Here is a 24,682-nt window from a genome sequence, read left to right on the forward strand (position 1 = left end):
CCTCCAGCACTGCTGACACTGCTGCTTTTAAAATGGGGACCTAAAGCTGCATCCCACAGATTTACTGTGTGAGAGGTTATCTATGCGCACAACTTCTCCATTCACCTTAATTACACTCCGCTAAGACTGGAAAACAGAAACCAGGACAGCAGATGTTCGGGTCAAGCTTACATTTATGGCAAAAAGAAAAAAAAAACAAAAAAAACACGAGACCACTGTGCAACATTCAAGAGACTCATCTCCTTTTATTCCCTGGAAACACCATATATACAAACATCATCCAGAATCAGTATTTTTAAAAACATCTCATCAGAATTTTACATTATGACATATTTACACGTGTATATTATAATCACAGTTTGAATATTCCACAAAACAGAGCAGGGGGAATCATTGCACAGCAGGAAGGAAACAGAAAAATGACAAAGGTCTCACACATACTGCACACCACGTCCTCAGATAGAGAGTCAAGCGTGAGGTTCTATTCATTTTTCCACACAATGCCGCAACGTGGCTTCGTCTCAAGGCTGTTTAAAATCTCAGATCAGCGTGATGCTTACAGGTGACGCGTATTAGCGTGCCTCGTAGAATTACGAAGAATTAATCAGGAAATCCCATGCGAGTGTTTAAGATGTGCGAAAAACATGGAAGAAGAAAGCTACAATTCAAGCTTGCTGAACTTTTCGGAGTTTAAAAGGTTACTGAGTTTCAATATGGAGCAGAGTCGAAGATGTAATCTCCAGGTTTGCTGTCTGTACGTTTACGCCCGGATCCCACGTCGCAGAGCAATCAGTTTGGATGAAATAAAAGTAGAGGTACATCAAACAGCGAGCACCCACCGGAGCAACAGGGAGGCTTAAAGGACTCCATGACCTCAATCCTGGAAACTTTCATCTCTATTCACGCAGTGGGCCAGTTCAACCACAGCCTCAGGGTGCAGGGGAAGGGGATCGGCCTGTGACCGTTCACGACCCACAAAAGACCGTTTCTGATTGGAAGGGGAAAAAAATAAGATGGAGGCTTCTGCGATCAGATCAAATAAAGACCAGAAAAACTTCTGTACTGTTGAATCAAACTAGTTTCCAGCTCTATACCCTTCATCCTTTGTGTTTTGTTTATTTATTTATTTATTTACGAGCGTGTGTGTGTGTGTGTGTGTGTGTGTGTGTGTGTGTGTGTGTGTGTGTGTGTGGCTGGCAGACTCCGGTCTAAATGCAAATTCTGTTTAGCCCTCTGTGGAACCCTATGGAACAAACTTCCTGGTAAAAGCCTGTAACCCCGCCAGCTGAAGCATGTGCACAAAGTGTAAACACAAAAGCTCGAGGGGTTAAAAGAAAGCACGCATTCAGCCACGTGCGCGCGCACAAACACACAATTTGGACACTTTCAAAACTTCAAAACGCCACCGCAGTCTCCTGGTGCACGTACACAAGCATAAAAAAACAGACACATAAAACAGTTCACTGGCGCACCTACACATTCAGAACAAAAAATAAAGAAACTCAATGAAAGGAAAAGCATTGCACTTTGTCCCTGGATATATTTCTGTGGTTCCACTGGCTTTCCTGAGCTACAGCTACAGATCTTCTGTCCTCCCTCTGATTCCTCTACACTTGATTTACTTCAACGGACACTACAAAGAGAAATAAAGCGAGGAGCGTGAGAGGAATACCTTAACATTTTTTGGTCTTCCTCGCCTGATCGTATTGTGCACACGGTGCAAAAGAAAGTTTCCAAAAGCTGTTAGCACGTCTGCAGTTTGAGAGGAGGAAAGACGACGGCGATACTAACAAACCACTTTTAGAGAAGCTGAAGCATAAACTTCTTTAGATGCTCATGCCTGATAATGAGAAGTTGCTACTGATAAAGTTCCTGCGACAGGAACGTACGAAGAGATTGCAGTGAAGGAAAGGCAAACAAGTTCAAGGTATTCATTCTTTTAACTTAAGAGCAATGAGCAAAAATTCTAAAAGAAAGCTTTTATAATAGCACGATAACAGAAAACAAAAAAGGAAAACCAGGCATACTAAAATAAAATTTCAATTTTAGGCCAACAAAAAAATGAAAATAAATTAAAAATCACATTCAAAATGGCTAAAGACCAGCTCTACACGTCAATCTCAACATATTACGTTTGTCACAGGTTTCCTTCATTTTCACACAGGAGGACACTGATGGCACGATGCTGTCGGCTGCACGAAAACAGGGCAAAAACACAGTCTGCGTCCTTAAATCTAGCACCGGTGTCACACGGATGGGCGGGTCTGCTGATGCGAGGCACCTTGCTCCACCAGCTGGCAAGTGCTGGCTGTGCAGAGCACAAGATGATGAAAAGTGCGCAGGTGGCATGCAAGGTCCCCACAAGCCGGGGCTGATTTTCACTTTTCGCTTTGCATATGGAGCGCCGCGTTGTCGAGCTGAAGAAGCAGTCTGTCAAAAATACATTTGGCTTATTGGCAAACAAGAGGGGACGAGTAGAGACAGCATGCTGGGCGAGCGTCATCTCATCTCAGTAACTGAACGGTGGAAAAAGCTGCGAGTCGCTGTGCACCAGAACACAGGCCATTTTCATACGAGTTCACTGGCAAATCAGCCGCTTTTTGACTATTTCCCAGGTAGAATTTGCTCTACATTCACAATTATGGCATCTTCAGTCTTGTCGTTTCCAAGGCAGAGGTTCAAGCTTCACGCAACTGGCCTGAAGGGTTTTATCTTGGCAAGGCTCAGGGGAGGAGGACGCTAGCCAGAGGAAGGTCTGCTGGGCCCGGGGAGGAAACGGAGATGGTGCAACGTGGATGGAATGATGACACTTCAAGTAAGTTCAGACATGTCCTCCATACTGGACAGGAAGTTCAAGAGGTCCTCCGAAAAGCAGCCTGAGGTGCTACTGGCACTTACAACATTCAATTTGCTCCTTCATGTGTTGGGAGAATGAGTGAGTATGTGTGTGTTTTGCTGTTCCTTCCAAACTTCCTCGACTAATTCTTGGTCTTTCCTGCGACGTGCTCGTGTCACTTCCTCCTGACTCTGTCCTCAGGGTCTCTCTGCTGTTTTATGAGCCGCTCGATCTCGGACCCCAGCGTCTGCAGATTCTCCTGTTAGAGAGAGTAAAGTCTTTCAGCCTCCAATGCAACATTCAAGAACATTAATAGAGGGAAGAAAAGCTGGATTATCCATCACAGCGAATGTTTGGCTTTGTCCCAGAGTTTTGTTTTATTGTCATTTCATTATGCTCATGTTGAGCATTTTTATATTATTACTTCCTGCTTACTGCCAATCATCTTTCATCCACAGAAAGAACAGTCGCTGCCAGAAAATACTCCCACGTTACTTATTATTTATTGTCTCATTTAGGTTTTTACGTAGGTTGTCTTTGACACATTATAAAGACAATAGCGAGCTGCTTGTTTGCAAAATATAAATCTATTAAAGCATCTAATGTGCCAACATACAAGTGCAAATACATGAAGGAGGCCATAACAATACGTGCAGACAGGATGGAGACACGTTTTGAAACTTCACCTTGTTTATGTGGATGTTTAGGTTTCTTCTATTATCTTAAAGTTGCATCAGCCTGGGCCATATTTTTTGCCCACTGTATTTGATGTGGATTTAAAATACGTTTGACAAATAACTTTGTTGTATTGCAGCACTTAAAGCATGTATTGCACACTGACTGTGGAAACAGACATAGTGGTAAATGAGTGCGAGATATTATTAATTCTTCCTAAAGCAAACACACCAACTGGCATCAATTGAGACTAATGAAATCTAATGGATCAGCAAGTAATTGGCAAGCAAAATACAAAAACACTAATTGATTTTCCTTTTATTAATGCACAAACATTAAGCTGATTTTTTTTTATGAATAATGAATCAATCAAAACAAAATCCTACGCAGTGATGAAATATATGTAAATGTCAGCAAATCAAATCTAAGAGCAATGTGGGACAAATGGAACACTAAATACAAACACTACAGCTGGTTAGCTAGCTTTTAACGTGCATAAATGTGCATACTTAGTAGAAATAAACAAGTCACTACTGGCACTACATCTGATCTGGCCAAATCACCTCTTGAGGCAGGTGACTGCCCTGAACTGAAAGATGAGAGGTGGAGCGGACTGATTCGTTTAACACTAAGACGTGAGAAAATGAGTTCAGCTGAAATCCTAATTGCACTGAACGATCAAAAGACCCTCAGGTGCAAAAGCTGGAATAAGGTCACATGCAGACAAGGGCTGAATGAGGATGAATAGAGGGAATACAGGTTAAAATCGACTATTTCAGACCGTGAACTAGTAAGGACACCTCTCAGTTAGCGTGGGGCGCAGCAGCAAAGGCATCAACACTGCAGGCCGTCAATTAGATTTCAAACACGTAACCTCTCTAAAAACTGAGGTACTTCATAGATGACCTGATGGAGTAAAGATCGAGTAAGGTCAAATTACTTTCTCAGACAAGCATTTAAGCGATGGTGGAGCATGACACTGGCACAGCCAATTAATTATCTACTCGGGTCAACTAAGCATTAATATTACCAACACATGCAAAACAGCTTTTTTGGTGGGTGGGACGTACCTTCAGGGTAATGTTCTTCAGCAGAGTGTCCTCCAAAACAGCTTGCAGCTTCCTGTTGATCTCCAGCGACAGATCCAGGGTCAGCCCGCTGTCCGCAGGGTGGGAGGTGTACAGCGAAGCCATGATGCCTCCCCGCCGGCTCAGGTGGGCCTTATTAATGTCTGACGCCTCTGATGAGAGGGCCCCCGACTCCTCTCTTAGCACATAGCTCTGGATAATTCTGCAGGGAGGAAAGGGGAGGAGAGGAGTCACACAGTGCATTTCAAAAGGAGGGGGGGGGGGACGAAGTGAACGAGTGGCCTCAGCTGGAGACTGTTGAGCAAAGAAAATTGAGAAAGTGGAGAGTCAATGGTGGGAGCAAGGAGAGCTCCTACAGAGCAATAAAACGGTTTCCAGCAGCCAAAGAGGCGGACGTTTCTAGAATAGCAATTCCAGTGGGATGGCTTACTGAACTCATGTGTGCTGGATACATTCAGACGTAGTTAGACAGATTATTTTTTTGCCATTCAGAGAAGGGAAGGTAATGAAAACAGAGGCATTAGAATGGGCTGCCAGGATTCAATTAATCGACTATGTGTGTGTCTGTGTGAGAGAGAGAAAGTGAGATAAATCTTCATGTTCATAATCCATTTTCATCTCAACAGCAATTCAGTGTCAAGGTTAAGCTATGTTTGTGTCAGAGAGACGGAGAGGAGAGAATTCATTCTAAACTTCCCATTTTCCAATTTTCCCCAGCGCAACTCAGAGAACACCGACATGCAAGTGAGTTTCTATTTAGAGGAAAAAGGGCCGAGAGAGCCGACATTGTGATTCGAGTTCATTACTGCCTCCTGCGTTATTATCTTGTTCATGCGACCACGGAGAAGGGAAAATGATATAAAGAAGCATGTCTTCTGCCATTAGAGTGAGGATGCAGGCAACGAAGGTAAGAAACGTGTGGAGGGTTGGAATTAAGGCTTGAGTGTGGGCAGGTGAAGAGGGCTGTGCAAGGTCCTACAGAAAAGGTCAACAACTCCCTGCACATTTCCTGAGATGGGTCGCTAATCAATATTTTAGAGGTGTATATCGTAAGAACTACCCTGCACCATTTAGCCCCATACTGGGGCTGTTCAGTTCAAATGTAGGAGGAGACGGTAGCTGCAGGATGAGCTCTGAGCAAAGGGACGTTCCTGACTGTTCGTGAGACTACGCAGTAAGATTTCCACTTATTAAAAATGTGTATTTCTCAACAAGTGTCTTGACTTGTAGAACTTTAAGACTCTCCAGTACATAACATACCTCAATGTTGCAATTTCTACTACGACAACTACAACTACTACTACTGCTACTACTACTGATCAATATTATCCAGCTATCAAACTAAAGCATAAATACTACAAACAAAAACAAATGGGAAACAGTTCTATATCCTCCAGGGTCTCCCCTTTCTACGCTTTGATGGCCTTCAATAGAACTGATACATAATATTATGGTCTATATCAGGCCAACAACTTCATGGATCCAATCTTGACAATAACAGCTTTCAAGCGCTCTCTTTGCGTGTTAAGTGCCAAGCTGTGAATGATATATAAAAAGGGTTTAAAACATGCTGGTGAGGTCTGTTTTCAGAATATATCATGCATTAAATGTGGTCAGCTTAATTGTGTTGCATATACTACCCAGCATGCAGCTTGCAGCTGAGACACTTGAGTCTCAAACCATAAAAAAGAGAAGCAATTATCAGCTTTTTACTTTGAATGAAGACGTTAAATTTGCCAAATATAAGTACATAAGTGCACTCTGAAAGAGGGAGGATACAATCTTGGTATTGCAAGTCTTTCACAGAAGTCATCAAATTATCTATGTGCGTCATAAACCTGAATCTGCATGTTCCAGTGTGCATCACAAACTAACAAAGCAAGCAAGTCTATGGTGCAAAAAAAAACTGGAATGACACAGTAGCTATGCAAGCACTGGAAAGAAGCCACCATCATAAATCGTCCCCATCCACACACACACACACACAAAACACCTGTGCTTGCACAGACATAAAACAAGACTTACCTCTGACTAGACTTGCAAGGGTCCATATTTGGACCCCAGTTCCATCACGACAGTGTTTAGTAAAAACAAAAAAGTGACAAAAATTAAGGATGTGGCCACATGGTTGTGATGAATGGCATGCAGAGGTCGGCGGGGGCGAAGGGATGTGAGCAACAGGTCAGGAGGAAGCAACTGTTAGTAATAATATGTCCTTTCTTTCCCAGCTGAGAGAGTGTAAGCAATGAGGGCTGCAAGTCAAGCATGAGCATGCACGAACGAAGGTGGCAACTCTGGGCACAGTGCAGCTCTGGGATATGTCATCTCGGACTACACCGCTTGAATAAGGTGGCTAAACCTTGTGCCCAAAAGTGGCAAGGCATAAAGAGAAGATGCAGAGAAAGACAGATACGCCTGTGGTCTGAAAAGCTTTCAGTTATCAAAGCCATGTTTAATCTTAATCACGCTTGGAACTACACAGGCTGGAACCGCGATTTAAAAAGGCGATTCTCAGTTTCATGTTGAAGGCTTTTTGTTGCAACCTGCTGGATAAAGTTAAATACATTGGATCAAATCTTAAGAAATCTAAACATACCCTCATCCAACATCACAGGCACTGGCTTCAACTAAAATCAAAAGCATCAAGACACCCCAAGCCTGACTGGCGGTGGGACAGAAATTCCAGATAACCTTGAACGGATCAATTCCAATATACCTGAACACATTCAGCGGGTGTGGATCCATAATAGCCTACAACAGAGCTAACATTGCTCTGATATGCAGTGTCCATTGATTACACGCCTAACAGAGTAAAAGGGATGCTCTCAAAATAGCCAGCCATCTACATCTCGTGAACAGAGGGCCTCCTCCTGCTTTGAATCAGCATCGTTTAAATTCAAGTCACGCAAATGGACCATTTAGACTTAATGTTCATACTAACCAGGTGTGGGTATTGAAGGACAGGCATCACTGCCTTTGCAGGATGATGCTGCCATTTCTGCATGTTTTAGGTCATTTACTACAAATCCCATCTACTGTATGAACACCACAGTCAATGACCCGTCTTTGACTTCTTAAAAATAGCACATGAGCTTGACAGTTAACACAGTGCCATAGTTGATAAATTCATCCGAAACGGACCCATGATGAATGAAGCTGCAGATCTGTATTATCAGTTTTCCCACTTGAGTTTGAAGCTCTGTGATTGGAGGTTTCTGACCAAAATGCACCCTGGAATTTTTACTTCCTGAACCAGAGGTTCTCCTCCAACTTCATAACTTTATGGTTCTTGGGAAATATTGGGTATACTACAATGGTGAATGAGTTTAAAGATGTCAAAATGCAGCTGAGCGGTATGAATGTGGGAACGTAAATCAAATATTAGCCTATTGATTTTCTTCCGATAATTGTCCATTGCCAGAGACCCACTGAGCTTCTGCTTCCATATCTCTTTATTCATCACCTGCTTCAGGCTTACAGTTAGCATGACGGTGTTCACCAGGCTGTCCTGGAGGGATAGGAACAGAAAGGCAAAAAGGACATTTTCACATCCTCATTCTGGATAGTGCAACACCCCCCGCTTAGCAGAGATTTTACAGAGCTAAATTTAGCACGGCAACCGTGGGATTCGCCCTCAATTTTAACTCTTGAATGTAGGTTGAGGCTAATGCATTCAATCCAAGCGTACAGCTGAGAAACAAATGAGAAGTGGGATGATCCAAGAGGAATCATCCAACATATCATCTGGCAACAAGAGCCGACGTGATGCAGAACTTTAATGAGGTGCTTGGAGTGATTTGAGAGATGTCTGTTCTGGCCTTAAATTTCATATCCGTCACCACATTTTACACACTTCATGGCCTAACCTATACATAAAGTGGCGATGTGATTAAGATAGCGCCGTGTCCTTCATGCCGTCTCATTTGTTTAGGTTATGACCATGAATATGGATGGAACATCATTAAGGAACCATACTGATGCGTCGGCTCAACTATAAATAGCTTCTGAGTGAAGTCTGTCACGATTAAGAAGTGTGGTGCATGAGTTAGGATCTAAAAGAGAGAGAGGTGCAGAAGGAGGTAGCGGGCCATAAACTGTGTGTGCAAGCATATACTGTTTGTCAAGGTCAGCTGAAGCACAGGCACAGAGAGTGAGGTATGGTGTGTGTCTGGTTTAAACGCAAAGAAAATGTGTGTCAAGTGGTGATTCAGTGTATCTACCTGCAGTACTGAAACTAAAGGCTAGGTACCAGCATGTATTTGGTACTTTGTCGAGCAAGCTGACCTCTCGCTGACTCTTCTTGTCTGGTTTAGTGGCTGCTGGTTGTGGCTTGTTCTTTTGTATGTATTAGAGACGATGACAACCTTTATCAAAGCTGCATTACTGCATCACCGCACTGTGACATTGAAACTGCTGCAGGGACTGAAACACTGAATCAGAGGTTTTCTAGCATTTCCATTGGGAGTGCTGTCAATTTCCAAACGTTATCCGTCCATCAGTGTGGCTCGGGCGTAGTATACCACCATACACTGCACCAGTATAATAAACCCCTGCATTCTACGACCTGATATTTCAGCACTGTTCTCTCATCTCTCTTTCTCTGCTCCCTGTACTTTGGTCCATGCCACTCACTTGGTCTTTTTGCGGATCTCCTCAACCAGTTGTTTGATGTGATCCTCCATGAACTCAATTTTTTCCTGCTTGCGAGCCAGAGCCTTTTGCAGACGGACAATGCGATCCACAAGCACGGCCTTGTCGACCTCCGGGAAGCTGTCCACGACCACCACCGAAGGACCAGACTGGCTCTCTGGTGACCGCTCTTCAACACCACTGCTCCCACTGTGGCGTGCATTCAAGGAGCCTGGGGAGTGGAGAGGAGATGGACTTTGAAAACTGCTTATTGATGAGACTTTGGACATGCATCTGTGAGCTGTGAGCTACTGTTTTCCATAAGCAAAACAAATACTCTTTATATTGACTGTTCACTGTGATTTCATCAAGTTTGGAAATTGGCACTACCTTTTCTGGTGGGACATTTATGCTACCAGAGGGGAAAAAACTGTATTGGATGAATATTGGAAAAACAAAAGTCTTTTATGATATTACTCATGTTTGTGTGTAAAATACTAACCAAATCCAGGAGTAGTACCTGAGGAGCTTGAGCGACTGCCCATGCTGCTGGCATCCCGATCGCAGCCTCCATTCTCAACCTGCTCCAGTCTCTTACGGGCTGTAGATGAAGAGAAAGTAAAGAAGTGTCAACCAAAGAAATTAAACCAATAAATCTGTGTGATAGACACATTATTGCTGTCACTACTAATTACTGGCTTTTACATGAAGGTATTAACTGAATTGAGAAAGTCAGTTCACTCATTCAATAAAGACAACTTCCTCCTTGTCATTGCATTTAATAGACTTTACAAATATCTGTCAGAATCAGACGACTAACTTTCAGTTGATCAACCAATCGATTCCTCATCTAATCATTTCAACACCGGCCTTGTGTGAACAAAGTAACACACAAAACTGGCTGGAATCATGACTTCAGCCGTGCAAAAATGAACTGCGTATAACATTTCGAAACAAATGATTGGAGGCAGAGGCCCACAAAAAGGTAGGATGAATGTCAAAGCCATCACTGCTTGACTGAACTCCCTGACTTTTCCTCTGTGAAGGTGTCCACCTCAATAAATGTGATGCCGCTTGTGTTTGAAGAAGAGTGCATGCTAAGCAAACCCTCCATGCATAAACAAAGATTTGAAATGACTGTTCTGCACTGGACTGCCAGAAAGTGTAAATGCAGCACTGATGAATGATCACAGGCTCTTCTAATAAAAATGTCCTCTCTGTCTCACAAGGCAATTAAAAGTGAAAGGCTTGCGCACACTGCATGAAAGATAATAGCACTGAACTGAAAGTAGGGGAAGCTAGCGCACTGTGCTAAGTATAATCCGAGCATAAGCAGAACAACGGCTCCCTATACACTGCACTGATCTACACACTCATGTCTCCCTTGTTTCTAATCGCCCTGTACTTTTTCCTCTTAACTGGAGTGTGAGACCTGACAGTAAATCCTGGATATGGACAGGGTCAGACTCAGCCAAGCCATTCTATATTAAAAATATCACAGTTGGGAAAAGTAGATGATGAACACAGCTGTAGGGCTGGAAATGATACGACGCTTTTCATCTTGCAATTTCAATAAAATCCCATTTCCAGTGATTCTTTTCTGTTTAAATATTTTGCACCATGTTTGACTACAATTACACGAAACTGGAGTTCAGGTAAGGGAATGTACCATCCCATCATCAATGCAGAAGCACATGGATGACGACGAGACGTTTCAGTTTCAAAAATGTCAGAAATGCAGTTGTGAGAGGAATGAGAAGAATTCTAAATGTGAGATTACAATTATCTATTAACTCCCGCTGCTCTTTCCATTGTTTCTATCTGCGCGATGCCTCTCATTTTTCTGTGATTCACTCTGTATTGACTGTTTTATTAGCATTATTCTTATCTCCTAATGCTTCTTGGCGCATGGAGAGATGTTGTCTCTCCTATTCTGCTCTAAGCTGGACTGTTGCTGTAACTAACCATCGTCTCAGTTCCTCACACCAGTAGGTTTTATGTTGTTTTCCAGTTTCCTTCATGGTGAATATCAGGTATTCTGTCTGTGCCGTGTGTGCACGTGTGATGTGCTGTGATGTATCGCTGTGCTGCAACACATGAGCGAGGTATGGACGAGTTATTGATTTCCCCTGAAGTAAGCTGAAGGAAAGGCGGCTTTGGGGGCCGTTTCACTTCAACTTATGAACAAACTGAGAGCGAGGTGGGAATAAAAGTCTTTCGCAAGTGAGGGGTGAACCAACTAGTGACAACCTTGGAATACAAGTATGGACTCTGGAGTTATGGTTCATGAGTACTGTCCGCACCTATTCATTTTGAAAGAGCAACGGCCAACAGGGAAAATCCAACACTCGACCGGCCAAAGGTTGAGTGTTGAGTTTCCCTGTTGGCTAGCTAGCTAGATAATCAGATAAACAAAGCCGCACAAACGTTATAGGCATTGCCATCAATCAGAAGCACTTTTGTGTCGAAGCTCCATGGCTCTTAAAAAGTACAATCCTCCCCATCTATGATGCAATAGCTAAATTAAGATACAGAAATACACCATATGGCTGTTTCTTAACCTTGTGTAAGCTGTTTTGTCAGGTCCTTGATGTTGGCAGCTTGTTTCCTTTTCTGAGTCACCAGCTCATCCCTCAGTTCTTCAACTCTGGTTTTTAGTTGGGCCACCTCCGTCTGCAGCGCTGCCCGCTCCTCCTGCAGGCCCTGCACCTCCTGCTGCCTCAGCATCTCGTCCTGTTTCAGCTGCCGTGACTGCAGGATTAACCGAGACGGGGAGAAAAATTTGAGTATTAATGCAGTAACAGCCGTAACGGAGTGGTGAGGTATTGTGACTGGCTGCTTGTTCCAAAAATAAAATTCACAGTCTGGCAACCTGAAAAAAAAACATAGCACAAGGCTGTTCTCCTGAATGCAAGGCTGGAAAATATCACTATTCAAGGACACTGTATGTTTTAGGTCAGACAGCTCAGCAAGATTTCAGGAAGGCGTGCCTACAGGATTTAAGTGAATGGTATTGATCCATTGATTAATCATGTATCACTACATTACATCTCACTAAATCACTCTGCGTGATCAAAGCTCCCCCGACCTTGTCATCGAGTAGCCTGCTGGTCTCGTCCAGCCTCCCTTGAAGCTGCGTGAAGCTGCTGGTGAGCTGATCCAGCTGAGACTGTAGCGCATTGCTCTCTGACTGGAGCTGAGCGTTCTTGCTGCTCAGCTTCTCAGTGAAACCCAGCAGCTCAGCCTCTCGCTCCCTGCTGCCTTGTACATCACGCTGGAAATCAGCCATCTGGCTGGTCAGGCCATCAACTTCCTCTCGAAGAGACGTGATCTCCTGTTCATCACTGCGTGACAAAAGAATCAGTTCCAAGGTGTTAATAAAGACCTACATTAAACTGTTCATTCAATTACATCTAATCTAAATTCAAATAAGGCAGATTTTCTGCATTGTCATTCATGGATATCTGAAGCTTTAGGTTAGCTGAAATGTTTGACCCTAATATATTAAATAACTGGTAAAATGAGCCATACATCATGCGTTGAGGTGAAGATCACAATCTAGTGGCATTGAATCTTTTTTTTCTTGCCAACCACTAAAAACGTTGGTGCGAGTGGTGAAAAACTTCCTGCTGCTCAAAATGACAGCCAGGAAAAAGAAACAAAAAGTAGAGGCTTTTGCATAAAATCAATTTGGGTTGGCGCCACCCACTTATGGCACTCTGGCACACACAGAAAGCAGCATTTCAATAAGTGGAAAAGTTTCTGTATCAAGTCATCTGCACATGGCCGGCAGAGCCTCACACCCACAGAGGGACCCGAGTCCCATCCTGCCCTGCGTGCTATATCTGTCCCTGGCCTATCTTTAAATCCTGTGATAAGGTACTTACTGTAAAGGGACAAGAGCTATATCACACCCTGCACAGTTCTAGTAAAAACCAATTACGTGTGAATGGTGATCAAGGTCGACAAGTCAAGAACTGAAACTGGCCTGTAAGTTAACCGACACCATGCACAGCTGGATTTGTTTGAGCATCGGACAATTTTTTTACAGTGATGAGAATTTGGCATGTCAAGACCTGAATGCTCCCAAAGGTGTCCTCATGTCACGAAATTATGCTTCCATTTATTACTTAAGTGATATTAATGCTTTTATCTTGATTTTCCCAGCAGTCTAAAGCCCCCAATGTATCACTATCTGTCCTACTAAAGCTTTACCCAAGAGTTCAGGTCACAGACTGTTTTTAAAAATCCATTTAAAGCAGCTCTCTTAAGATGTATCCCTGTGTAATGCACTACATCATTTTAAAATACACACGTATTGTTTGTTTACCCAAGCAGCTAATTATTACATTTGATTGACTACTTCCAAATCCTGTGGCCTTTCCAAAAATGGTCTGGCTTATCAAAAGAGCCCATCATAATTCACTGCAGTGTACTGAGCATACGTATTAACATTTGCTTCAGCATTAAGCCCTGCATTGATAACACATTACCTCACTTTTAAGTGTGAAGCAAGCAACAATAATATAAAGAGGTCAGAGCTGCTATTATAGCTAAATAGGTGGCCCAGCTTGTCACACTCTGGGCCCACACTTCTCTTAACATTTTAGGGCTTTGATTTCAGAGCTGTCGACGTCACACAATGCTGAAATTCATCCATTTGTAGGTGCCTGAGCTTCTACTTGCACCACTGTCCCTGCACAGTCAGTGTTAGAGTGCGCGTTCATACCGCTGATGCTGCTCCTGGAGCGCATTGATCTCCTCCAGCTTTTCTCTCTGGCGGCCGATCTCAGCTTTCTGCCGGTTGATGATCTCCCTGTACTTGCTCAGCTCGTCCTCCCAGCGTGGACGCTCGTCCTCTAGACACTTTAACTACAGAACACAACAAGCACGTGCTTATTAAGCTGAAGAAGACCTGCTGATATCGTGCGGACACGCAGATGTTCAAGCACTTATCTGTAGGACGAACCTTGGTGCGTAGAGTATTGAGCTCATCCATGCTCTCTTTGTAACTCCTTTTCAGGTCCTCCAACTCTTTGGCCTTCACTCGGTGCACCTGCAAGATGCATCAAATTCTGCATTAGACATTCAACCAGTATTGCCAATTCTGATTGTGATAGCTAAGATTTAATGCACATTACGTAGTTTTACCCATCAACTTTTCTCTCAGCCACACTAAATGGAACGTATGCCATTTTGGGAAAATGTGTAAATAATTAATGAAAAATATAAATTTTTATTACAGATACACTTCCTGGCAATTTGTGGGCATTCATTAACAGTATTTCGCTTGTGTACTCATTACGCATGTGAAAGCAATGCTTAATAATGTTTTGTCTCACCTTTTTAAAAAAGCCATTAATGGTACTCAACTTTTCCAAGAAGCTATTAGTAGCCTGTGGTATCCAGGACAACATGCCAGTAATGGAGATGCTGGCAAATTTACTGTCTATGTCCTCCATCCATCCCCTCCCATCCCATCCCATTTTAATTTTAACACCCACACAGTAATGGAAACTCAGCTGTTTTGTTTGCATCATTTATGACCGAGCTACATGTTGAGCATAACACACATACTAAAATAAACACAGGCTTGGACCAATTTATCCATCAGCAGGGCAGTGAGATCTGCCAAAAAAACAAGGTCCTCCGTGGTAAAACCTGTCCTAAAAACAATCTGCACAAAGTGTTAAGCGATAGGCTCAACATACAAAAGGTTTTGGAGGACGTGATGTTTGATACCGCAGAGTGAAAGTTAACCGTATTAAACTTTTTATGACAAAATTTCTGACAAAAATGAAAACTAAGTAGGATTAAATAAAACTTAAACTTAAATTCAAGACCATTCGATGACCTCTCAAGCTGGAAATTTGCGAAATGTAATTCAGATGCAAGTAATTTAAGGAGTCGTAAACACCCTGGATCCATGAACCAGACTGTGGAATCACGGCAAGAAATGGGTGATTTCCTCTGGGTTGTTGTTGAAATGCACAGCTTCATATTGATTATTTCTAGGCCATTTATTTTTAAAGTGTGATTCCCCTCAGAATGGAGCAGAGAGAAAAACAGGCCATTGTGTTTGGATTGAGTCCATGTCTGTGCCTGCGTGCATGCGTGTCTGCCTGTAGAGCCTATGTGCCAGTTTGTTACTCATTCCTACTTAAAGCAATTACACCTCTCAAACTGATGAAAACAGCTAAAAATAAACATTTTTTACTAGAAGAGCTGGCATGGAGACCATCAATAAAAGGTTGAATAACGGCCTGGCGGGACGGATTGTATATGTAATCTTGAATTAATAGCAAACCTGAATTACTGTTACGTAAATTTTGTCTTTCTTGCGGATCAGCACAAAGATAAATGGACGTGCAGCAAGCTTATCAGCGACCAATGTTTATGGTAATGCTGCTTAGCGTCACATATTGTCCAGGATTTTCAGTGCCCACTCACTGGCCGAGCAAGTGTTCGCATGTGTGCACAGCGGTTGTCACCTCTAATTGGTCTGTTTGTTCCTGCTTGTGTTTCTCCAGCTCTCCTTTGGTCTCCCTCAGCTTCGCATCCAGCGCGTTGGACTTGAGTTCCTCTGATTCCTGGAGGAGAGAAGGGTAAAGGATTCAAAAACAAGATAATAAGTAGGGCGACGGAGAGAGTGCAATGGCTGACATAACAGCAAAAGAGGGGCCGACATACAGAGAAGGCTAGAATGGAAGAAAGAGAGGTTTGTGAAATACAAGAGGAGGCAGCTGACAATGAGACACCAAAATAGAATTCACATCTGAAAATGCTAAAAGTTCATCATAGGTTCTCTTTTCTTAGGAGCTCCATGTTAAGTCACATTATTTTGAAATCTTGCTGTTGTGTGCTGGCACTGCTGCCTGCGTATGCTCTGATAGCACGCTGCTAGTGAAAGAGCACAGCAGCTCGAATGAATCTTTACAGCACAGAGGGAAAACTTAGGCAGCTCTTTACTACCATCACAAGGTACAAATGAAAACTGCCGTTCACCTGAAGCAGAATCAACCCTGCTCCAAGTTCAGCTTCGCTCACTGAATAGCATCTTTTCATACTCTGCTTACAGCAAATGGCATGAACACAGTGTCGTTCAGTCCATTTACGTGAGTGTGTCACCGACCAGTCTGATTTGATTAATTTAGTTCTTTGAGCAATTGGATGGTTCATTCAGGGAGGCACACAAACAATAATAAGCCAAAGAACATTCTCTATCTCCACCCATTTCATGCACACAAATCCACACGGATGCCATGTTTCTCAGATTTTTAATTTGACCTTTGCTCACACTCTTGGTCATGAACACAGTAATTCTTGTATGTGATACATGTCACAGACCTGGTACGTTCGGATCATGTCCTGGCAGTTCTTGCGGATCTGTTCAGTCTCTTCTTTGGCCTGGACCAATTTAGATGTCGTCTCTCTCAGTTTGTCTTTAGTTTCCTGCACACAGATAACAGAAGGACGCTTTTGTATTAAGGGGATTTCACTTCAAAGCATAACAATGATCTGTAAAAGGCTCCTGTTTCATCACCTCTTTTTCTGGGAAACGCATTTATACAACAAACAAACTAACAACAAAGACAAACATTAGTTGCTCAGCTCCTGTGGCCTGGAACAACTATTGAGTTTTTACTTCTTCCTCCGTTTATAGTCGTGTATTTGCTCAGAGGCAGTTAAAAATAAAAGCATTATTTTGTAACAGACATTTTCAAAAATAGCAACAACATTAGTGACGACTTCGTTGCAGGATCATTACAGTACCATTTTCACCCCATTTCATTTCGCCCCTGACTCAAATCGTGTCTATTATGGAGCAGCTGCAGGCAAAATGACTGAAGGGGAAGTCATTTGTATCCTGGGAATACTTAGACGTGACAAACAACAGGCATGGTGTCTAGACTAAATGAAGAAAACCAGCATAAACAAGAAATCTAAGGATGTTCCTGCAAACTGATTGAGGAGATGTATCGACTTTATTCCGGAGCTGCAACAACTTCATACAGTTGTGGATCAAAAATAAGAAAAGATCCAAAGCACTAAAACGCTTTTGTTAAATGTTGTCTGTAATTCCTCTTGAAAAGTAACAGGTTTAACACACAAAAAAATCCAGAAACAGCACAGTTACAGTACCTTGTGCATATCCGCCTCACTCTTGAGTTTGTTCTGCGCCCATTTGACTTTGATAAGATGCGAGTTGACCTCCTCCTTCAGCTTTTCCACCTCTCGATTCAACCTGCTAACCTCGCCTTCCTGAGAGGACAAGAGGGATGTGTGATGCAGGAACAATACCAGAGGCAAGCAGGTTTTTAGCTGAGCTGATATACTTAAATAAATTTAAAAAAAAAAACGGGTCTTGATGCTTTTCCCCTGCAAATTCCCCAATATTTATACAAAGCATATAAGTTCCAAGTAGGACATCCACCATACTGCTGAGATAAAACTCTGTGTCTCTGGTGGCAAAATGTGCTAAATTCAATTCCAGTTCAAACGGATACATCAAAGCAATTGAGTGTTATCTTTGTACTGTATAGAAAAACTTTCAAGTGGAATGCAAATAAAACCTGGGCAAGCAGAGCTGTTATTGAGCGTTCATGTCCTGAAATAAATGGTTTTCAAAAAACAATGCCTTGACAAGGCACTTAAAAGTGACAGTGTCTACCTTAGCATCATAGAGCTGCTGCAGTCTGCCTTTCTCCTGGGCCAGCTGGTTTCCTCTGAGGGCCTGGCGGTCCACCTCCTTGGTGGCTTCCCTCAGCCTCTTCTCCAAACTCTCCTTATCCCGCCTCAGGTCCAGGGCCTCTTTCTCTCCCCGTACATATTTCATCACCATGGCCTCCTTCTCTTGGCGTGCCTCGTCACACTTCTTGTTTGCCTGAGATGATTGTTCATATCATGAGGTGTACATAATATCCCACACTTTAGTCACTGAGCTGCTCATACTGTTGGATCCTTTAGAGGATCAGAAGAAAGTGATGTCTTTTCTTTTAAAACCCTGAGATGAGAACATGTATACAGTACTCGACTTAGCCTACCGCAACCTCATCCTGGACTGACACAAGTAATGTAAGACAGATAGTTGGACAGACAACTGGACAATCTTGCATTATAGTGTGGATGACCCATGGTGATATATTGCTGCATTTTTTTGCTTGTTTTGACAAACTAGGTCTACAAGCAAACCTCACTCAAGCAGCAAATCCTCACACTTGAGAAGCAGGAACCAGTGTTTTTGCATTTGTGATTATAGGTACAGTTCAATTTGTGCATCAGCAACACAATGTTAAAAAAAGAAAGAAATGATCAGTTACATGGCAGAGAGTCTACAAAATGACATGGCCGAATGTTTCAAACCTCGGGGGCAACAGTCGATTAGCACTGGGTAACCCTTTTATTACGAGGGAGGACTGACACAAGGGCTTAAAAGTGACGACTGAGTGCAAAATCTACCTTGTCTTGTTCACTGAACAGAGAAATTAAAAATTGTACAAGTGTGGCAAAACTGTCATGAGGTGTCAACCAGGTGTGCAAACTATTGGATGAAAAATGTGCTTTCGTGCACTATTTGCTTACCAAGTGATTAAATCTGCAATAACAAGAGTATGGCGCACAAGACCTTGACCGTTCAGCTGCTAGTTCTGTGCAAATGTCTTCAAGATACGGGAGTTACAGTGTCTGACAAAAACCAATTTATTTTTGGCCAGCTGTGAATAACCTTTGGTTTAGCTATTTCAGTTTTAGCGATAATTGAATCAAAAGATGAATTCAACATTTTAATACTGCAGATAGAACAGACAGAGATGCTCAGCCTGCAGTTTGTCTACTAATGATGGGCCAATTATCAAAACCACAACAGAGCACAGAAAAACTGTGAAAGTGAATGAAACGTCTTCAGTATATTTCAGCCAGCATTTCCTGTCTCAGAGCTCTCTTACTTAAACATTGAAAATCAATTTTTGTATCGAATAGCATATCTAAATACATTTTACTGAAGATGTATGAAGATGTATTTCAAAAGCATATGGAATGCTATGTAAAACATAAATAAAACATAAGCAGACAGGGGGGTAACCTAAGCTGTGTAATCTGCTTAACAAATATATACTCTCACAGCATTTGGATCCCAGTAATACCTGCTCTAGCCGGTAGGCTGTTTCCTTCTGCATTTGCTGGAGGGCGGCCTTAGCTGCCTGGTCCTGGTGAATGAGTTTATCCCGCGACTCCTTCAGTTCTTTCAGGAGCTCCTCCACCCTGCCCTCCAACTGCAGAAACAGGGAGTACACAGGTTAAGAAACTTGTTGGGCAACACGTCAGTCTGGGCCACACCCTGGCTAACCTGCTACACAGGATGACACCTGACACAAGATGCTGGAAGCAAAATAAATCTAGACAGTACAGGAACAGGAAGGCAATCGTTCTATTCCTCAATTTAGATGCTTTTACTGTGAAATATGACTGAAATGTCTCTGACAAAAGGAGCCTTAAATAATTACAAATAACAATAATTAGCAATAGACATTTAATCTATCAAGTTTAAATCCATGGTTGGAAAAAAAAAGAAAAGGGGCCCAAGGCCACATTGGGTATATGTCATACAAATCCATCCTACACCCTTTTGCCTGCACAATGCATGAATCGATTACTGTTCCTTCTATGGCAACAGTGATGCTAGTGTCCAATGAATAAAAAAAAAAGACTGCATGAATAGAGGAGGTCTTGTGGATGGTAAACTTTGTAAATCAAAGGGTATGACACGCACACAAAAAAGACTCAAGACATTTAAAAAACACACAGAATTCCCACAAATGAATCCAGCCTTTCATGTACATGAGGCGTGTTGAATGCTAGTAATCAGAACTCTGTGTCCTTTTCTTCTTCCCACCAGGCCGCTTTGTTTGCCTTCCTTAATTACCAGCTATACAGGGCTATACTCCAGACTGAATTGTATTAGAGTGTCACTGTGGCTGCTGCTGCTAAACACCATTTGTCCTCTGGTTTGCCCTCTGTGCAGTGTGCTCTGTACATAACTGGTCCTTGAATTTACAATATAGTAAAAGGATGATTCGAGTGTTCTCACAATCAAATCATACGCATGTGCAATTTCTATATTTCGGATGATGAAATACGGTATAAACACATATTTCTGGATGTCATTGCTCACCAAATAACACAAAAACCAGCTGTGCTTGTCGAGAGCAACGTTCTGATAAATATTTGCAACAAAGCATGAGCTATGTCATCACGGTTGGCACAGGCAGGAAGTCAGACAAAACATCGCAGTGGAGCACTTCCTTGTTGATGAAAACCATATGGAGAATACGGTTCTATTGTTTTGGCCAAGGGACAGATCAACAAGCTGCATCACTTGTGCTCCAAGACAGTCAGTGCCATATGACCATGAACAACGTGAACAGACTATCAAGAATGAAAGTAACCTTTTTAATGGTGGTCATGTGCTGCTTTTCTGTCTCTGCCCTCTTTTTCAGCTCATCCCTCATGTTGTCCTTCTCTGAGCAGATGCCCAGGATCAGCTCCTGATGTCTCCTGTTCTCCTCAAGCAACCTACACACAAAATACCAATTTAGGTCAAGTCCATACAAAATACTGAGGAATTTTAGACTGTTGTTATTAAGGCCAGAAGACAGAGCGGCATATGAAAATATGTGGATTGTTCTGTATCATTTAACCAAAAAGTCCAGTTTCATTAATGCAAAAAACACTGCTTGAGCTTTAAAACAATTGTTCTTGTGTGTCATCTTAACTAATACGGACTTAATACGACGAAGGTGAAAGAAAAACAATAGCAATTAGCAAGTAGGTTAATCTCTTGCTAAACTGACCCATTATGATGGAAGCTAAGTGTTGTACAACCAAAAAAATAATGTGATAATGGTGGTTTAGTATATCATCAGCTACTCAAGGCAGCAGAACAACCAGAGACATGGATTCGTCCAATAACTGACACCACAGTGCATCAACTGTAACTGATGAAATAGTTTACCTCTGAACAGCTTTCTCCTGCTGTGCATACTTGTATTGCACACACTTCTCAAAGACCACCATGCAGTCCTCTTGGTCTGTAGGGAGTCCATTGACAGGTGGGCTCCCTTTCCTCTCACCTCCACGTTCACCCTCAGGCAGCTGACAGGCCAACAGCTCTGACTCTAAGTCATCCAGCAGTGATTCCTGTGACAGCGAGCGCTGGATCTGGGAAATGAGCTTTCGGCTGCAATCAGTGTCATACGGGCTTGACAAGGAATGTGAGGGGGCTGAGGTGATGGCACTGGTTTGTGGGCTGGAAGCCAGCGAGGAGCTGACAGTGTCGGAACTGGGGGTGGAAGGGCCATTAGAGATCCCGGAGGTGGTTGTCAAGTCAGTAGGGGAGGTTTTCGGAGTGCTTTGGACGGAAGAGGATGATGGACTCTTGGCTGAACCACTATCATCAGCAGGCGATGGCTCTGTGGAACATTTTAGAACCAAGACCGATGGCTGCTCATAGCTGTCTGGAGTGGTGGTCTGAGAATCCTTAACTTCATTAGGAGGCAATAAGGTTTCTACTGTCCCTTCAAGAACAGAAGGAGAGCTTTCTACCACAACATCCACAGGGGCTACTAAAGTTTCACCAGGCGTATCTGAAAGTGGAAGCATCCCATCTTCCATGGAAACTGTACCGCTATCACAGCCGTTATCAGCATCCAGCTCACTCCCTTCTACATGTTCCTGATTGCATGTTTCAGCTTCTGACTTTTTCTTTTCGCCCGTCTGAACATCTGTCACAGTCGTGATTAACTGGCTATCAAGCTGTGCTTCATCTTTTGCCTTACTGCACTTTCCGGCCTCCTCTGCACTGTTGTGAGAGATTTGCTCCTCCTCTTCTATGTTAGATGTGGTGTTGTGAAGCTGATTCACTGGGTGAGATCTCTCCGACACAGATTCAACCTCTGATCCTTCCATCGTGTGTGTATCTGAAGCAGGACCAGGCTGTTGCGTGGCCCCTCTCTGGTTCAAATCTGGCAGAGACAGAGGGAGAAACAGATACAGAGGTGAGAGAGGGAGAATGAGTGGGAGCAAACACTAATAAACGGTTTGGGTTTGCATTCATTGCGTGACAACAGTCTCAGTTCCTGGATGTTACCAATACAGCAGCCCTGTGCTTTTTGCATGTCATGCCATTCTGGTCATTAGGTGCAAGCTGGTTCTTGTGCTAAGCCAGGAAAAAACCCAGAGAACGCTTCACATTTCCTCATGTTAGTCCTCTGGTGATTTGTTAGTTTATCTGTTGCCAAAAGAAACACATAACTCGAAAGGCATGCCCAAAAGACACACACAATCACTTGCTTTGACACACACTAAGAGGTGTGGTCATGTCAACACATAGTTTCACTTATGGGCATGTGGCGCAAAACGTCATACAACTAAGACAGGTATTCAAGATTGTTACACATCATCACTGCATTCTTTTTCCAAACTGTATCACCAATCTGATCAGAGATTATGGTAAAACACACCTAGCAGGATTTGACAATAATGTCAGACTAAATGGCAAATGACTGTACTTTGTCTTCAGTTTTGAATTATACAGCTTATGTAAATATCTCTAATCGGAACGCTAGATGAAACCCCATAAAGCATCTCTTGAGGGCTGCTATATGACAGAACGCATGGTTACATTCTCACGTTTACCTTTGAGCATAAGACCTTTATGGATCTTGTTCACTTTGTCTTACGGATATGAAGAAAATAAACCAGCTACTAGGCCTGTGCTCACTAAAACCAAGGACAAAGCTTATAAACAAGGTGACCCTGTCTCAGTCTGAAGCAATCAATCAAAGCTTGAACCTCTTAAATCAAACATTCAGCAGTTGTATGCTGCTCCTTTGAACGGAAAATGGCTTTGTCAGCATCTAACTGTGTTAATTATTGCTGACAGATGACTGAGAATAGCTGGAAGCCATGTAAACTTTATTACAGCTGTTTATTACTGTCTTTGACAGATTATATGTTATAGTACAATCCCTTTCCTCTATTACACGGTGTTTGCTGATCGACAATTCCCCCAGCACCATTTGTCAAACCTATTTCATCTTCTCCGTACACATTACAATGGCTCTCTTCAGCCCTATTATATAAATAGGGTAGTCTTACAATGAAACCTGTACGCCTTGTGCTTATAATTATCCTATTGTGATTAACAGACTACAGCTACACACAGCAACGCAATCAAGCGTCTCATGTCAAACAGCGAAAGCACAACAGCTAAGGCACAGTCAGTGATGTCTATGCTCTTATGACAGGTGTCATGTCACAGCACTATCAAAAGTTGTTAACGTAACGTTAGCAGCCAGCCTTAATGCAGCACATCCGTTAGATGTCAATGCATCGAGTTGATTATTGTGTAGTTAGCAAGCAGCAGGCCGATGTTCCATTAAATTTACTGCCGTTTTATGAACACTTCGGTTCGTTTAACGTTAGCCATTGCTACTGCTAACTTTAGCTCGCTAGCTGTTTAGTTAGCCACGACATGGCGTTAGGAAAACAAATTACCCGGCGTAAAACACAGCACATGCTAAAACACAGAAGTACTGCTAATCACAAATTGATTGAAGAATAAACTGCAGACTGACACATTGTATGGAAGCACCGCTTATCTAAGCTAGCTATGATAACGTTGATGAGTGAGGCGTTAGCTAGCTACAACTACAGTCCGCTCACACTAGTGCAACGCTAACGCTAGCATCCTAGCATACATGACAGATAGAGATGGTTATGTTTTCACCCACCGAGTGCGAAAAATCCATGGTGTAGTTCAATGCGGAGACAATGTGGACAAGAGTGAACTTTGAGGCTTAAGCCTAACCAGCTGATAGCCCCGACAAGTCACTTTGATATGACACATCAACAAATATGGCTACTGCTGGAGAGCCGATGATGTGATGTAAACCAATGAGAGCCCAGTGAGAAATGACGTTAGTCTGACGTGACAAGACAGGTAAACCTCCACCTTATTCTTCCCAGAAAATGAAATATTGGAGCAAATAACAGGGGCACTCACCAGAAAAGCACATTAAATACCACACATAAGTCTCATGCCATTGATATGACATTACAAATTACTTACAGCTCATAACCGTTGTACTGACTAATACAGCGTTGATGAGCTGGGTATGCCAATTTGATACCAAGACTCAGTCTGACTGACAGTTTAGTGCCAATTCTTGGTACCTGACAGTTGTTGATGCTCAGTGTTCAGGCTGGTACTCAGTAAGTACATGGCTTGGATAATCAGTCCTTCACAGACAATTAAGCTTTTGATTCTTTGATAATATAATTGTTCCAGGTATATTATCTAATATAAGAATGCAGGTATTGAAATTTTCAACAATATAGATGCTTTTGGTTTTCTAAGGTCTTAATAATTGTAAAGGACAAGAAACGTCTGTTGTCT

General features: G+C 42.6%; 1 protein-coding gene across 4 annotated transcripts; it reads right to left on the reverse strand.

Moving 5' to 3' along the window:
• Nucleotides 1-221: 221 nt before the first annotated feature.
• On the reverse strand, nucleotides 222-24,142 carry ccdc186 (coiled-coil domain-containing protein 186). Of its 4 annotated transcripts, none has more exons than XM_076759614.1 (16): nucleotides 24,018-24,142; nucleotides 21,239-22,247; nucleotides 20,673-20,799; nucleotides 19,371-19,499; nucleotides 17,900-18,112; nucleotides 17,371-17,490; nucleotides 16,576-16,680; nucleotides 15,720-15,818; nucleotides 14,198-14,284; nucleotides 13,958-14,100; nucleotides 12,317-12,572; nucleotides 11,790-11,979; nucleotides 9,749-9,829; nucleotides 9,232-9,460; nucleotides 4,582-4,801; nucleotides 222-3,095 (listed from the first exon to the last, which is right to left on the reverse strand). In XM_076759614.1, the coding sequence occupies exons 2-16, from the start codon at nucleotides 22,189-22,191 to the stop codon at nucleotides 3,012-3,014; spliced, it is 3,036 nt and encodes a 1,011-aa protein (XP_076615729.1). In that variant the 5' UTR covers nucleotides 22,192-22,247; nucleotides 24,018-24,142; the 3' UTR covers nucleotides 222-3,011. The 4 variants fall into 4 exon arrangements, with proteins under 4 accessions (XP_076615729.1, XP_076615728.1, XP_076615727.1 ...); XM_076759613.1 differs by having other exon boundaries at nucleotides 9,731-9,829; XM_076759612.1 differs by having other exon boundaries at nucleotides 21,239-22,232; nucleotides 24,014-24,123.
• Between the last annotated feature and the right edge of the window lie 540 nt (nucleotides 24,143-24,682).

Source organism: Chaetodon auriga, chromosome 20, assembly GCF_051107435.1.
Source record: "Chaetodon auriga isolate fChaAug3 chromosome 20, fChaAug3.hap1, whole genome shotgun sequence".
Taxonomy (NCBI): Eukaryota; Metazoa; Chordata; class Actinopteri; order Chaetodontiformes; family Chaetodontidae; genus Chaetodon; species Chaetodon auriga.